The 13,592-nt window shown below is 41.8% G+C and overlaps 1 protein-coding gene across 2 annotated transcripts; it reads right to left on the bottom strand.

Moving 5' to 3' along the window:
* Positions 1–303: 303 nt before the first annotated feature.
* On the bottom strand, positions 304–10,907 carry clcc1 (chloride channel CLIC-like 1). 2 transcript variants are annotated; one of them, XM_064979852.1, is made up of 9 exons: positions 10,339–10,907; positions 10,035–10,142; positions 9,823–9,954; positions 9,372–9,596; positions 5,452–5,592; positions 5,007–5,106; positions 4,590–4,687; positions 4,008–4,154; positions 304–3,795 (listed from the first exon to the last, which is right to left on the bottom strand). In XM_064979852.1, the coding sequence occupies exons 1-9, from the start codon at positions 10,507–10,509 to the stop codon at positions 3,025–3,027; spliced, it is 1,893 nt and encodes a 630-aa protein (XP_064835924.1). In that variant the 5' UTR covers positions 10,510–10,907; the 3' UTR covers positions 304–3,024. The 2 variants fall into 2 exon arrangements, with proteins under 2 accessions (XP_064835924.1, XP_064835925.1); XM_064979853.1 differs by having other exon boundaries at positions 9,823–9,933.
* Between the last annotated feature and the right edge of the window lie 2,685 nt (positions 10,908–13,592).

The following is a 13,592-nucleotide window of genomic DNA, read 5'->3' as shown; positions in this document are numbered from 1 at the left end:
AAGACAGTGTTGTGTCTTACCTATCATTAAATGTGAAGACATATCAAATCAGTTCTCTAGGTTTAATTATGTGCTTAAACTAATAATGTAAACATTCATTAACTAGGAAGTCAGAGCACCATGGAAAATGTTGAGATTAAAGTTATAATTTCCCCAATATAACTCTTCAGATATTTTAATATCTGATCAAATAGTCTTCTATTAATGAATTTATTATTACCTCATCAGTTCTCATTACAGAAAGTCGCAAACTCTTGGATATCTGCACGAACCATAGTTTCCAAAATGAATCGGCAATCTACAAATTGTCTAAATTATTTATTTACCAAATAATCACACAGAATAAGATAAAACAAACAGTAGATATTGGTTACTAACAGTGATAGAAAAGTCCTTAGTGGGGCAAGCAGATATGACGGCTTGGTAGACAAAGGAAAGGGGTGTGGACTGTGAGAGCGGGAAAGACAAAATGGATTCACTACACACAGTGGATAATTATAATTATTGAAATGCTAATCCTTCGCACATTTCAGGCCACTCATTCAAGAATAATTGCTATGTATATATTTATGCCCGTATGACGTTGTCGTCTTCTCTGTTGGAATACTCAATCGTCCTGTATAGTTCAAAGTGTCTGGTTAACTTTCCCAAAAGTCACAACGCCTTTCGTGGTTGTAGGTGGTTAGAATGGATACTTCAGTGTACCATTCGGAAATGTTCTTTTATGGTAGATGTTTCGGCGGTTTGTCGGTATTCTCGTTCTAGATTTACGTAATTTCTAGCTGCAGACTAGTAATTATAAGTCTAAGATTTGCTCTTATTCTGTTGTGATCGATAGACTGAGTTTAACCATTTCCAGCCGTGTAACCAAACTACAGCTGTATGGTCTCCGTGGCCTATAGAATTGTAGCCATTCCAACGTTGGGACTATGTCCCGGCGTTCTCTAACTTCTTAACCATTCGAGACGTCCGGCTTATTAAGGTGGGTCTCTTTGGCATGAAATGTACATTTCATCACGGGTGGTTTCATACTCTGGAGTAGAAAAGGGCAGTTCCATGACGACGACGTAATGTCTATGCGCAAGTACCAAATGAAAAGCACTCAACATGACTGTCCACGGACCATTCCCACATTCTCAAAAGTAGAAATATTGTTTAGTTCTCCCATTTTGGGATTTGGAGTTTTAAACAAAGAGAAGCTCTTTTCTGGTAAACTCTCTCCCTCAATACTACCATGTGTCTTACCTGTCGTTAAGCCATAATACTGGAGAGAGGGGGGGCTATGATCCTCCCCCCAGGGCACATCATGACAACAGGCACGCAACATGAGCACACAAACAAACAAACAAACATGAGCACACAGTTTAAGAATTTACATTTGAGTATCGATGCATAGCGAATCAGAGGTTATTTTCAAATACTCTAGGCTGGCAATACCGTAATCTTGGTTTTCATCAGAGCAGAGAATCTTGTTTCTCATGGTCAGAGTCCTTTAGGTACCTTCTGGCAAACTTCAAGCGGGCTGTCCTGTGCCTTTTATTCAGAAGTGGTTTCCGTCTGGCCACTCTACCATAAAAGCCTGGTTGGTGGAGCGCTGCAGAGATGGTTGTCCTTCTAGAAGGTTCTCCCATCTCCACAGAGGAACTGTAGCGCTCTGTCAGAGTGACCATTGAGTTCTTGGTCACCTCCCTGACCAAGGCCCTTCTCCCCCGATGGCTCAGTTTGCCATGTTGGTAGTTCCAAACTTCTTCCATTTAAGAATGATGGCCACTGTGTTCTGGGGGACCTTCGATGCTGCAGACATTTTTTGGTACCTTTCCCCAGATCTGTTCCTCGACACAATCCTGTCTCATGGCTTTACGAACAATTCCTTCAACCTCATGGCTTGGTTTCCGCATGCACTATCAACTGTGGGACCTTATATAGGCAGGTGTGCCTTTCAAAATCATGTCCAATCAATTGAATTTACAACAGGTGGACTCTGACCAAGTTGAAACATCTCAAGGATGCACCTGAGCTTAATGTTGAGTATCATAGCAAAGCGTCGGAATACTTGTTCACATAAGTTATTTCAGCTTTGTCACTATGGGGTATTGGTGTAGCTTGAGGAAACCAATGAATTCATTACAGGCTGTAATGTAACAATGTGGGGAAAAAGGAAAGGGATCTGAATACTTTCCAAATGCACTGTAGTTAACTAGCCAGGCTACAAGATGTGTTGAATTGGCTATCTAGTTAGTCTTGACTTTATTTTACAGGCTAGGCCTACCTGCTGCAATGTCTCCCTCTCCCGGCCCACTCGCATACATGCAGCCGATGCATCAACCATGACTTTTACATGATTTTCATGACCATATGAAGCCTGTTTGCTATAACTGTGCAAATAACTCACTAATTAGCAAGGAATATCAACAAATGTGCACGTGTGGCTACACACGGATCTCGCAACCAGGGATGATTGAAAGACCGCTCTGCCTATCAGTGCAATCCTGCTCAGATATTGGGAGAACAGCAATACATTGCATCCAGACACCACTGATTCTATTCTGATCAGGGAAACTGTTTGATATGGTGATGTTAACTCAAATCTATAAAATGTTCATGTCGAGCCCTAAACACACAACATAATTCACATCATTTCAGAAGAGAAGGCGAGTTGCCACAAAACAGTGACAGGATTATTGCACAACATACATACGTCATTCATAAACATGGGTGTTATTCATGTGTTGACAGTACATGCACATTGACCAGGCACACAAACAAAAGCAAGAAAAACATGAAAGAGACAGCAAAAAGAAAATTGGGATAACAAATTCAAAATCACTAAATTAGCTGATTTAAGAGAAGGTACTATTTACCAATTTATGTAGAATCTGAATCATCCCATGTAAAATGCTGTGGTAGGCATTTTAACATACAAGGACAGGGGGCTTACTGACTGTACAGTTTCCAATATCCATTAGCATACCGCTTAGAATGAAGCCTATGTATTGGCCTAACAGACCTGCTACACTGGATGTGCTACTTAAGCTGAGCAGCGACTGACACACTCTCATTGTTGTCAATGAAACATGCTACACTGGCTGCGTTAGCAGGGTGGGTCTGAAGCGTAAAATTACTCTCTGGTTCGTGTTTCAAGAATTTGTCATGTTGCTCGTGCCCGAGACCACTTGCCGGAGTGGCATGCACTGGGCTGGCGCGACCTCCAGTATACTCAGCCTGGTGCTCAGCCATGCGATCAGCTGCCCCTTTAGAGTCAGATGCCACGTCCTCATCTGGTTTGGCTTTAGCTTTCACTGGAGAGGGTTTAGCTTCTTGCGAGTCATTGCATTCTGTTGTGGATCCAATTTCAACTGGTTCTTCTTGCATATCTGCCTGGATGATGGTATTACCCTCTACCGTTAGCAGGTTGGTATCCTCTGCATCAGTGAAATCTTCCCAACACTCTGAGGTAATCTTGTCCTCGCTGTACCGCCAGTCGGTATTCCTCAGGGTCTCCACGTACCTCCTGGTCGGTTCCTTTTGCGCCCTGGGGGGGGGGCTCCTCTGGCCGACATAGGTCCTGTCCTGAGCCCCCTGGTTGGCTGCTGGTCCTAGTCGGCGTTTAAGCCGGAGAGGGGAGTATTGAGGGGCGTCCCCCCCTGCCTGTGGGTTGTGGTCTGTCCCTCTCAGACGGGCCTCAGGCATGGGCTGATCCAAGGCTGGGGGAGAGGGATCCCTGGGTCCACCGACACGCAGCGGTCTGGTGATGCCATGCTGGATAGCGGCCTGTGCGCTGCCATACATGAAGACCTGAGGAAAACATTTACTGCTTCAGGGACAGGCAGGAACCAGTTAGTATGACTCCTGGGTGTGTCAGGATCAATTCCATTTCAGCACAGCAAGTAAATAGAAATACTCATTCAAGAATTTACCACAAATTCACTTCCTGATTTGACAGAATTTAAATGGAATTGACCCCAGACCTTGTGACAGTGTTTCTTTGTGTGTGCGCGTGTCCTTACCAGGATGGAGAGCACGATGGTGACTAGCACAGGGATCTGCAAGGTGACCGGTAGGTCCTTGAGGAGGGCTCGTAGGAACTCGCTGATCCCCTGACCAATGTGCTTCAGAGGCTCCGTGAAGAAGGTGGTGATGGTCATAGTGATAGCCTTCAGAGACAGAGAGATAATGCATTATCACACTGCATTCTACAGGTCCAGGAAATAGGCTAAAAGTTAGTTTAGTTGTAAACAGGGTTGGGGTCAATTCCATTTGTAGTTCAAGTTAAAACCCACATTGCAGTCAGACACTGAATTAGATTGATATTGTATTGTTAAATAGACAAAGTTTTAATAAGTGAAAATGGCAATATTTACATTTGAGGATACTCAAATGGTTGTTAATGGAGTGACAAGAGTAAGGTATGGGTGACTATCTCTCAGTCCTGTCCTGTTGAATAGGTTAGCCGTCAACAGGGTTAGGTCAATTCTATTTCAATGCAGTCATTTCCGGAAGTAGACTGAAAACTTGAAGTGGTATGTCAGTTTACTTCCTGAATTGGCTAAATGGAAATGGACTTTCCCAGGTCGCCAAAAATAGGTTACCTTAGTTGGTGGTACGAGAAGGATGGGGTTGACCATGAGGACTTCGTAGTACATCTTACAGGGATCGTCTTGGAGAGTCATGGCACCTCTGTACCAATCTGTGGTACAGGCAGAGAGGAGTACACTACAGTAGGCTTCACGACAACAAACCGATGTGCAGTAAACTTAATGCAACAAAATTGTCAAAATGTATAAGCCCATGTGTATTAAAATATTTTCTTAAAAACGGCATTCTAATATTTGCCAGAAACGAGTGAGAAGTAATGTGTACTTTATTGTATAGTCATGCACCAATGATTCTGAAAGTATGATGCATTCAATAAGATGTAGCTTCACTTATATTTCTGAGATGATGCAAATCTGATCTCCCTGTGGAAAGATGTGATGCCATGCTCTCGTGTTATTTTTACATCTCACCCTTCAAATTATCCCACCAGTCAATTTTCTTCCTCCCAGTGCATTTTGCGTCGACGCCCTCCATCTTCACCATTTTGTTTTGGTGCTCGGCAAACGCAATCTGACAGGTCGAGAAAATCCAATAACATATGGTGGATTAACATTGTGTCATTCGTGTGTTGGAGGCTGGTCTAGCAGTAGTGCCGCCACCCCCAGGACCACACACACAGTTAAAACCCCAGTACTACGACTGCTTTAATCCCTCATCTCCCAATCACAACTAACCAGTCGCACTCTCCTGGCAAGAAATATGGTTTCTCTCAAGATATTCCTTGGTAGTGCTCCTTAATTCAGTTGACTGAGTTTTGAAGAATAGAGACAGCATTTAGAAATAACTGTGCTATACCAGACAGTAAGGGGCAATTAGCATGTGGAAATGCATGGAAGTGTGTGCGTGTTAATTTACCTTGTAGAGATAGAACCAATTCCAGACCAGACTGATGAGGAAGCAGATGGCAAAGATTCTCTTGAACTGGACAAACCAGGAGACTGTAGACCACAGCTCACTGCAGATGATGACCACTATGATTAAGACCCACACAGACACCTGGGAGAGAGATGCCCTTTAAATACAGTACCTTCAGAAAGTATTCACACAACTTCAGTGTTACAGTCTGAATAGATTCTCACCCATCTACACAATGACAAACTGAAAACATCTTTTTAGAAAAATGTTTGACGGAAAATTAAATATCTAATAGACATAAGTCAAAAGCTGACACCTACTCATTCCAGAGTTTTTAATTTTGTTTTACTATTTTCTACATTGTAGAATAATAGTCCAGACATCAATACAAAGAAATAACGACATGATTCCATTCGTAACCAAAAATGTTATCAAAATATATTTAACATATATTCAATGTAGCCACTCTTTGCCTTGATGACAGCTTTGCATTCTCTCAGCAAGCTTCATGAGGTAGTCACCCTGAAAGCATTTCAATTAACAGGTGCGCCTTAGTAAAAGTTAATTTGTGGAATTTCTTTCCTTCTTAATGCGTTTGAGACAAGGTAGGGGTGGTATACAGAAGACAGCCCTATCTGGTAAAAGACCAAAGTCCATATTATGGAAATAACAGCTCAAATAAGCAGAGAGAAACAACAGTCCATCATTATAACATGAAGGTCAGTCAATGGCTTTCAATTTCAAGAACTTTGAAAGTGCCGTCTCAAAAACCATCAAGCGCTATGATGAAACTGGCTCTCATTAGGACCTCCACTGGAAAGGAAGATCCACAGTTACCTCTGCTGCAGAGGATAAGTTCATTTGAGTTACCAGCCCAAATAAATGCTTCAGAGTTCAAGTAACAGACATCTCAACATCAACTGCTCAGAGACTGTGTGAATCTTGCCTTCATGGTCAAATTGCTGCAAAGAAACCACTAAAGGGCACCAATAAGAAGAGACTTGCTTGGGCCAAGAAACACAGGCAATGGACATTTGGTCTGCCGAGTCCAAATTTGAGACGTTTGGTTCTAACTGCCATGTCTTGTGAGACGCCCAATACGTGAACTGATGATCTCCGTATGTGTGGTTCCCAGAGTGGAGCATGGAGGTGGTGTGATGATGACACGGTCTGTAATTTATTTAGAATTTAACACACACTTAACCAGGATGGCTACCACAGCTAGCCTAGTGGTTAGAGCGTTGGGCCAGTAACTGAAAGGTTGCTGGATTAAATCCCCGAGCTGACAAGGCAAAAATCTGTCATTCCGCCACTGAGCAATGCAGTTAACCCACTGTTGACCAGGCGCCGAAGACGTGGATGTCGATTAAGGCAGCCCCCCACACCTCTCTGATTCAAAGGGGTTGGGTTGAATGTGGAAGACATTCCAGTTGAAGGCATTCAGTTGTACAACTGACTAGGTATCCCATTCTTGAGCAAGACACCATCCCATCTGGTTTGTGCTTATTGGAACTATCATTTGTTTTTCAACAGGCTGTGTAAGGGCTATTTGACCAAGAAGGAGAGTGATGGAGTGCTGCATCAGATGACCTAGCATCCACAAATCACCCAACCTCAACCCAATTGAGATGGTTTGGGATGAGTTTGACCGCAGAGTGAAGGAAAAGCAGCCAGCTCAGCATGTGGGAAGACTGTTGGAAAAGCATTCCAGGTGAAACTGGTTTAGAGAATGCCAAGAGTGTGCCACGCTGCCAAGGCAAAGCGTGGCTATTTGAAGAATTTGAAATATATTTATTTAACCCTTTTTGGGTTACTACATGATTCCATGTGTTATTTCATAGGTTGATGTCTTCACTATTATTCTACAATGTAGAAACTAGTAAAAAAATAATGACAAACCCCTGAATGAGTAGGTGTGGCCAAACTTGACTGGTACTGTAACTATTCACAACCCTGAGACAATACAGGTGTTGTTTTTTTAACACCTTTAGCAGCAATTACAGATTTCTGGGCAAGTCTAAGAGCTTTGCACACTTGGATTGTACAATACTTGCCCATTATTATTTTCAAATGTCTTCAAGCACCGTCAAATTGGTTTCCCATTTTGAAGTTATGCCATAGATTTTCAAGCAGATTTAAGTCAAAACTGTAACTCGGCCACTCAGGAACATTCAATGTCTTTCTTGGTAAGCAAGTCCAGTGTAGATTAGGCCTTGTGTTTTAGGTTATTGTCCTGCTGAAAGGTGAATTCATCTCCCAGTATCTGGTTGAAAGCAGACTGAACCAGCTTTTCCTCTTGGATTTTACCTGTGCTCCCCAGTCCTTAACAATTACAAGAATACCCATAACATGATGCAGCCAGCACTATGTTTGAAAATATGAAGAGTGGTACTCAGTAATGTGTTGTACAGTATTTACCTCAAACATAACACTTTGTATTCAGTAGAAAAATGTTATTGCTTTGCCACATTTTTTGCAGTTTTACTTTAGTGCCTTGTTGCAAACAGGATGCATGTTTTGGAATATTTTTATTCTGTACTGTCTTCCTTTTCACTCTGTCAGTTAGGTTAGTATTGTGGCATAACTACAATGTTGATCCATCCTCAGTTTCTCCCATCACAGCCATTCAACTCTGTTAAAGTCACCATTGGCCACAGTGAAATCACTGAGTGGTTTCCTTCCTCACCGGCAACTGAGTTAAGGACGCCTGTATCTTTGTACTGACTGGGTGTATTGATACACCATCCAAAGTGTAATTAAAAACTCTACCATGCTGAATCTATCAGCACTTCACTCAGAGCGTGCAGCTCTCCAGGCAGTATGGGATATATGGGTCGTATTTCTTTGCAGTTATCAGCTATGAAACAAAACACCAGAAATACACAGCCAATGTGTATGGTGAAATAGACAGTCTTACCCGCCAATACTTTAATCTACCCGCATTTGCCAGGTATAAATTTCATGCCATGATTGCAAAACCTCGCTGGTGTTTGTGGTTGAATCTGTGTTTGAAATTCACTGCTTGACCTTACATATAATTGTATGTGTGGGAAACAGAAGAGTTAGTCATTCAAAAATCATGTTAAACACCATTGAATACTTAGACATCAGGTTCTCATTTTTTATTAATTTGTAAAAATGTCTAAAAACATAATTCCACTTTGACATTATAGGGTATTGAATGTAAGCCAATGAGAAATAATCTCAGTTGAATCAATTTTAAAATTCAGGCTGGAACACATTTTTAAATTTCTGAAGGCAGTGTAACGTCAATGATAAATATTCCTGCCGCTGTAATGCCAACGAGTAGTGTCAGTTCGGTCTCATTTGTCTTGAATTGAGTTTAAATTACTGCTCTGAATCGTAGTGGTTTATTTCTACTACTAATGATTAACACAAATGTGCCATTTAGCTTTATGCGCTTCTCAGTCAGTCATTGCGTACCAGAGTCAAATTGAGTAGATCAAGTAAAGATCTTTTGTTTGTATATCCTGTTGCCTCCTAGCCTATCGTCTTCTCTTGTATGAACGTCAAAAGACATTTCCTCACGTTAAAACACGCTTTAATTTTTTTTATTTCATCCTCAATGCCTGTGTAGCCTACTTTACAAATGGTCTAATCAATTCCTTTAGGCCAGGGATGGGCAACTCAAGTCCTCTGGGACCTGATTGGTGTCACTTTTGCCCCAGCTATCACACCTTGCTCCAATAATCAACTAATCATGATCTTCAGTTTTGAATGCAATTGGTTTAAAACCAGCTTTGTTTGCCAGGGATGGGGGAAAATAATGACACCACTCCGGCCCTGAAACTGGAGTTGCCCATCCCTGCATTAGGCAAACCACATAAAACGTGGTGTGTGCAATTATAAATCCATTTAGTTTTCAGCATCAAAACTCTAGCTCTGCTATGCATTCTCACCTTCATAACTGTGTCAATCTCCACACCAAAGGTGTCCTCAAAGTGCCATCTCCAGGCCTCGTAGTCATGTGGTTTGAGATCCACCAGGATCTGACTGAGGGCATTGTCCAGAGCCCCCGTTCTCCAGGTGTCCATTCCCTCCAGAAGCTTCCGGATCTCCGTCACCGCTTGCCGAGACAGTTTCACTTTGGCGTCGTAGTGGATATCGTTCTTGAGATCGGTGGGCTGGTGGAAGGAATAGGAAAGGAATAGTACAGCAAACGTATATGCACTTAGCATAGAGAAAGCATACTACATTCCAAGGTGGTAACATACATTTAAGAAGGTGGATAATACATTTACACATTTACATTTAAGTCATTGGGGAATTGTGGGGAATTGTTTTACATAAAGAGAATAAGATGCATCGATTGTCAGCGTTCATATGAGTTGAGAGAATGCCAAAACGTACCAGGCCAACTTTTTCAATCTCCTTCAGAAGCTTGGTGAGGAATCGCTTGAACACTGGGTTGCTTGACGGCTGCTGTGCAACCTGTGTAATCTTCTTCTTGTACTCTTCAATCTTAAAAAAAAACAGAAGTGACTTTGCCACTGTTTAATGAATAAGCATGAGATGATGTCCAAAATCATGTTTGATGTTGAAAATCCGTTTCCAACACTAACCTCTCTTTGTAACCCTTCCACTTTGTTGTTGCACTCCCTTACTTCCATCTTATCCAAATCCTGGCTGTATTCCCTTCTTTTGGTGGGTACATTAGGGTAATTGTTCAGCTGTGAAGATTACCTTCATTTAGTTATCCAAGTACATTAATATCACGAGACAAGACAGTGTTTGCTGTATTTTCACATTTCATGATTTTGTTTCATATAGTTACTATAATATGAAAAAGGAAAAACACCAACAAAGCAATAGAATGATTAACTCATGTCACGGAAACATGCATTGCACAGCTGCTTTGTACTGTACCTCAGCAGGCTGAGCAGGCTTTCTCATGGTCTTTGAGCTTGCATCGTAGTTCAACATATCATGCGGATCAAGCCATTCGTCGTCGTCCATCTGCCCTTGAGCAACCAGCAATAGGCTGCATACAGCAACAGTGAAGATGTGCATCACGAACGCACTTGTTGACGTCTTCATGTTAAAATGTCTAACGTTAGCCAATGGAATAGCTAGCAAACCAACTACAAAGAACTCGGGGCTTTTAAACCAGAAACAGACACCCTAAATAAACCCAACAGAGCAATAAACATCAATGACAACATATTCTTCTGAGCCGGTGTAACTGAACAACATTTACATTAGCTAACGTTAGGCTAGCTACACAAACTATACCTAGTTCCTGTAGCTAGCTGCTATCAAATCAACAACGGGAAAATGAAATAACAACTAAGTAACAGACTAGCATAGAATTTACCATAAATAATATACTATATGGATAATGTACTAAACGTAGAATAGGCTAGCAACTGACAATCCATACTATTTTCTAACGCACAGGACTGCCAACTTTTGAAGACAGTTTACGTGAGATTCTTCTTCGTGTAGCTTTCAGTCAGACTATGACGACGTGTTGCTTATTGCTGCCATTCGCAGGTCGGAGTGCGTATTGCACATTTTGCAACAAAAAAAAATGTGAAGGGAAAGAAATGTAATTGCGTCACCATCTAACCCTGCACCTATACACTATCCCCAGTGCTTGACTTGGACTGAAATAGGTGGCTGTACCCCTTTGTGGGTGCTGGTACTGTTTACATTTTTTATTTAAACTTTATTTTTATTTATTATATTTTAATAAAGGTGAAATAAAAAAAATACAACAATTTAACTAGGCAAGTCAGTTAAGAATAAATTATTATTTACAATGACGGCCTACCTGGGAACAGTGGGTTAACTGCCTTGTTCAGGGGCAGAACGACAGATTTTTACCTTGTCAGCTCTGGAATTCGATAATAGGAACCTTGTGGTTACGCTCTAACCACTAGGCTACCTGCCGCCCCACATTTGGGTGCAGGAGCTCCACAATACTTTTCAGTTAATATTGTATAAAAGGAACAGGAGCTCAAAAAGCAAGTCACCCACTGACTGTCCCCAAAAACCCACAACCCACCCCACTACTTTGCCCCTAACCAATCCAAGACCTTCGTAAAATGGAACCCTTTGTCTCAAAACTTCCTATAGATCTTCTGCACTAAAATGTCTCACATCCAAATATTTCTCTGCTGCTGCAACTACCACACTTCTGTGATTTCTGCTCCATCAGTACAGTGCAGTTGATCACCATGGCTATAAACACAAATAATCCAACCTTACTAAAACTCATCCTCGCTCTCTCTGGAGGCCTACTCACCGGGGTCCTCCCAGTCAACACACTCACCCGTGGGCTATCCTCTTCTCTCTTCACTGTCTCAGCACAGGAAATGTTCTGCCCCACTTGAACTCTGGCAATCTCAACATGTTTCTCTCTCACAGGGCACTTCGGATCCCCAGTTGCATGGGCACCCACACAGATTTTGGCTTTCAATCTTCAATAGCTCTTATACAAAGTATGCCATGACTACAAAAATTATATATTCTGATCTGGGGCAGGATGGACAAAAATCCACTGCTTTTCTTGTTGAAATTTTGTGGTTGTTTTTCCTTCGGCTTTTGATCTTCAATGACACTTAGACAAAATGTGCCTATGGACATTATATATTTTGAATCAGAGGATGGGCAAGAATCCGCAATCTATTTTTTATTTTTTAAGGTGTGGATAGTTCTCCATCCACCCCTGATTCAGGATATACCATATTCATAGTCATGGCATGTTTGATTCAATAGCTATTGACGAGAGAAAACCAATCCACATCCATGGCTACTCCCGTCTCTAGTAGTTGATCTAGAAGTGTTGGAGAGACTACAGAAATGTGGGGAGGGTGTTGATCCATCTGATTGATTTAAGACACATCTGGATACTCTGCATCAGGATTTTGTGGCCATTTACACAGATGATTCAACGGTTCCAAGGACAGGACATACTTGGTCAGCATTTGTAGTGCAGAAATGTGGGGTGGCAGTCAGGACACGTATTACAGATCATCTGGCTGTATATACGGCAGAGCTGTTGGCCTTGCAGTGGGTATAGGAAGTCAAGCCAGACAGAGTAGTTATTTGCTCTGATTCATGTGCAGTGTGGATGAGTCTCCAGTCCTTTAGGTCACGTAGCAGACAAGACCTGCTTTATGAGGTGCTACAAACCCATGGCAGGATGAGACAGATGGGTATACAGAGAATATTTACTTGGGTCCCAGCCCATGTGGGGTTGGATGGGAATGATGTACTGGCTAAACAAGCACTTAGTAGTGGGGATTTGATGTTGTAGTTTCAATGAGCAAGGCAGAGGCAAAATGCCTGATATGGACAGTGATGGTGCAGAGATGGCAGGAGAAGTGGAATAGAGATACTAAAGGCTGGCATTTATTTCAAGTACAGAGGAAAGTCGGGAGGGGAGGACGGCAGGAAGGGACAGAAGAGCATTGCACAGAGGAGGCTATATTTACAAGATTAAGGGTGGGACACAGCCAGTTGAATAAGACCTTAAATGTGATAGGAAAGCATCCAACAGGAAAGTGTGATTATTGCCAGGAAACAGAGACCATGGAGCATGTATTGCTACAGTTTGGGCAGAATCAGAGGGATTTTTTTATTTATTTAGCCTTTATTTAACTTGGCAAGTCAGTTAAGAACAAATTCATATTTACAATGACGGCCTACCAAAAGGCAAAAGGCCTCCTGTGGGGACGGGGGCCTGTGATTAAATGTTTTTATTTTTAAAATACAGTATAAATAAAAGGACAAAACACACACAACAACAAGAGAGAACACAACACTACATAAAGAGAGACCTAAGGCGACAACAGGAAGGTACCAACACAACAACATGGTAACAGCACAAAAGAGAGAGGCAGAAATCTAGTATGAGGGAGAAGGGGATATAGGAAATTAGTTTAAAGAGTATATTGAGCAGAACGTCATTAGGTATAGTCTCAAATATTTTGTTATATTTTTTATGAACAAAGGGGCATACAGGTAAGATTTCGTTTATCCATCTTTGGTCCACACTCCAGTACAGTAGGTGGCAGTAATGCACCATAACGTTGGATGTCAACCGCTGATAAACGCCACCGAAGAAGAAAGGCAAAAACCGAATATCCACAGAATATTCCAATTTTACCTCATTA

This window comes from Oncorhynchus masou, chromosome 12 (genome assembly GCF_036934945.1).
Source record: "Oncorhynchus masou masou isolate Uvic2021 chromosome 12, UVic_Omas_1.1, whole genome shotgun sequence".
Classification (NCBI taxonomy): domain Eukaryota; kingdom Metazoa; phylum Chordata; class Actinopteri; order Salmoniformes; family Salmonidae; genus Oncorhynchus; species Oncorhynchus masou.
Note: the sequence above shows the minus strand (reverse complement) of the source record. Positions and strands in the feature narration are given on the sequence as shown.

Bases quoted from the DNA above. Each gene is read 5' to 3' on its own strand.
- clcc1 (XM_064979852.1), bottom strand. From the start codon at position 10,509: ATGAAGACGTCAACAAGTGCGTTCGTGATGCACATCTTCACTGTTGCT. The intron at 5,107-5,451 runs GTAAATTAACAC...TCGACCTGTCAG, and splicing joins ATTGGTTCTATCTCTACAAG to ATTGCGTTTGCCGAGCACCA. The intron at 4,155-4,589 runs GTAACCTATTTT...CTGTCTCTGAAG, and splicing joins TTCTCGTACCACCAACTAAG to GCTATCACTATGACCATCAC.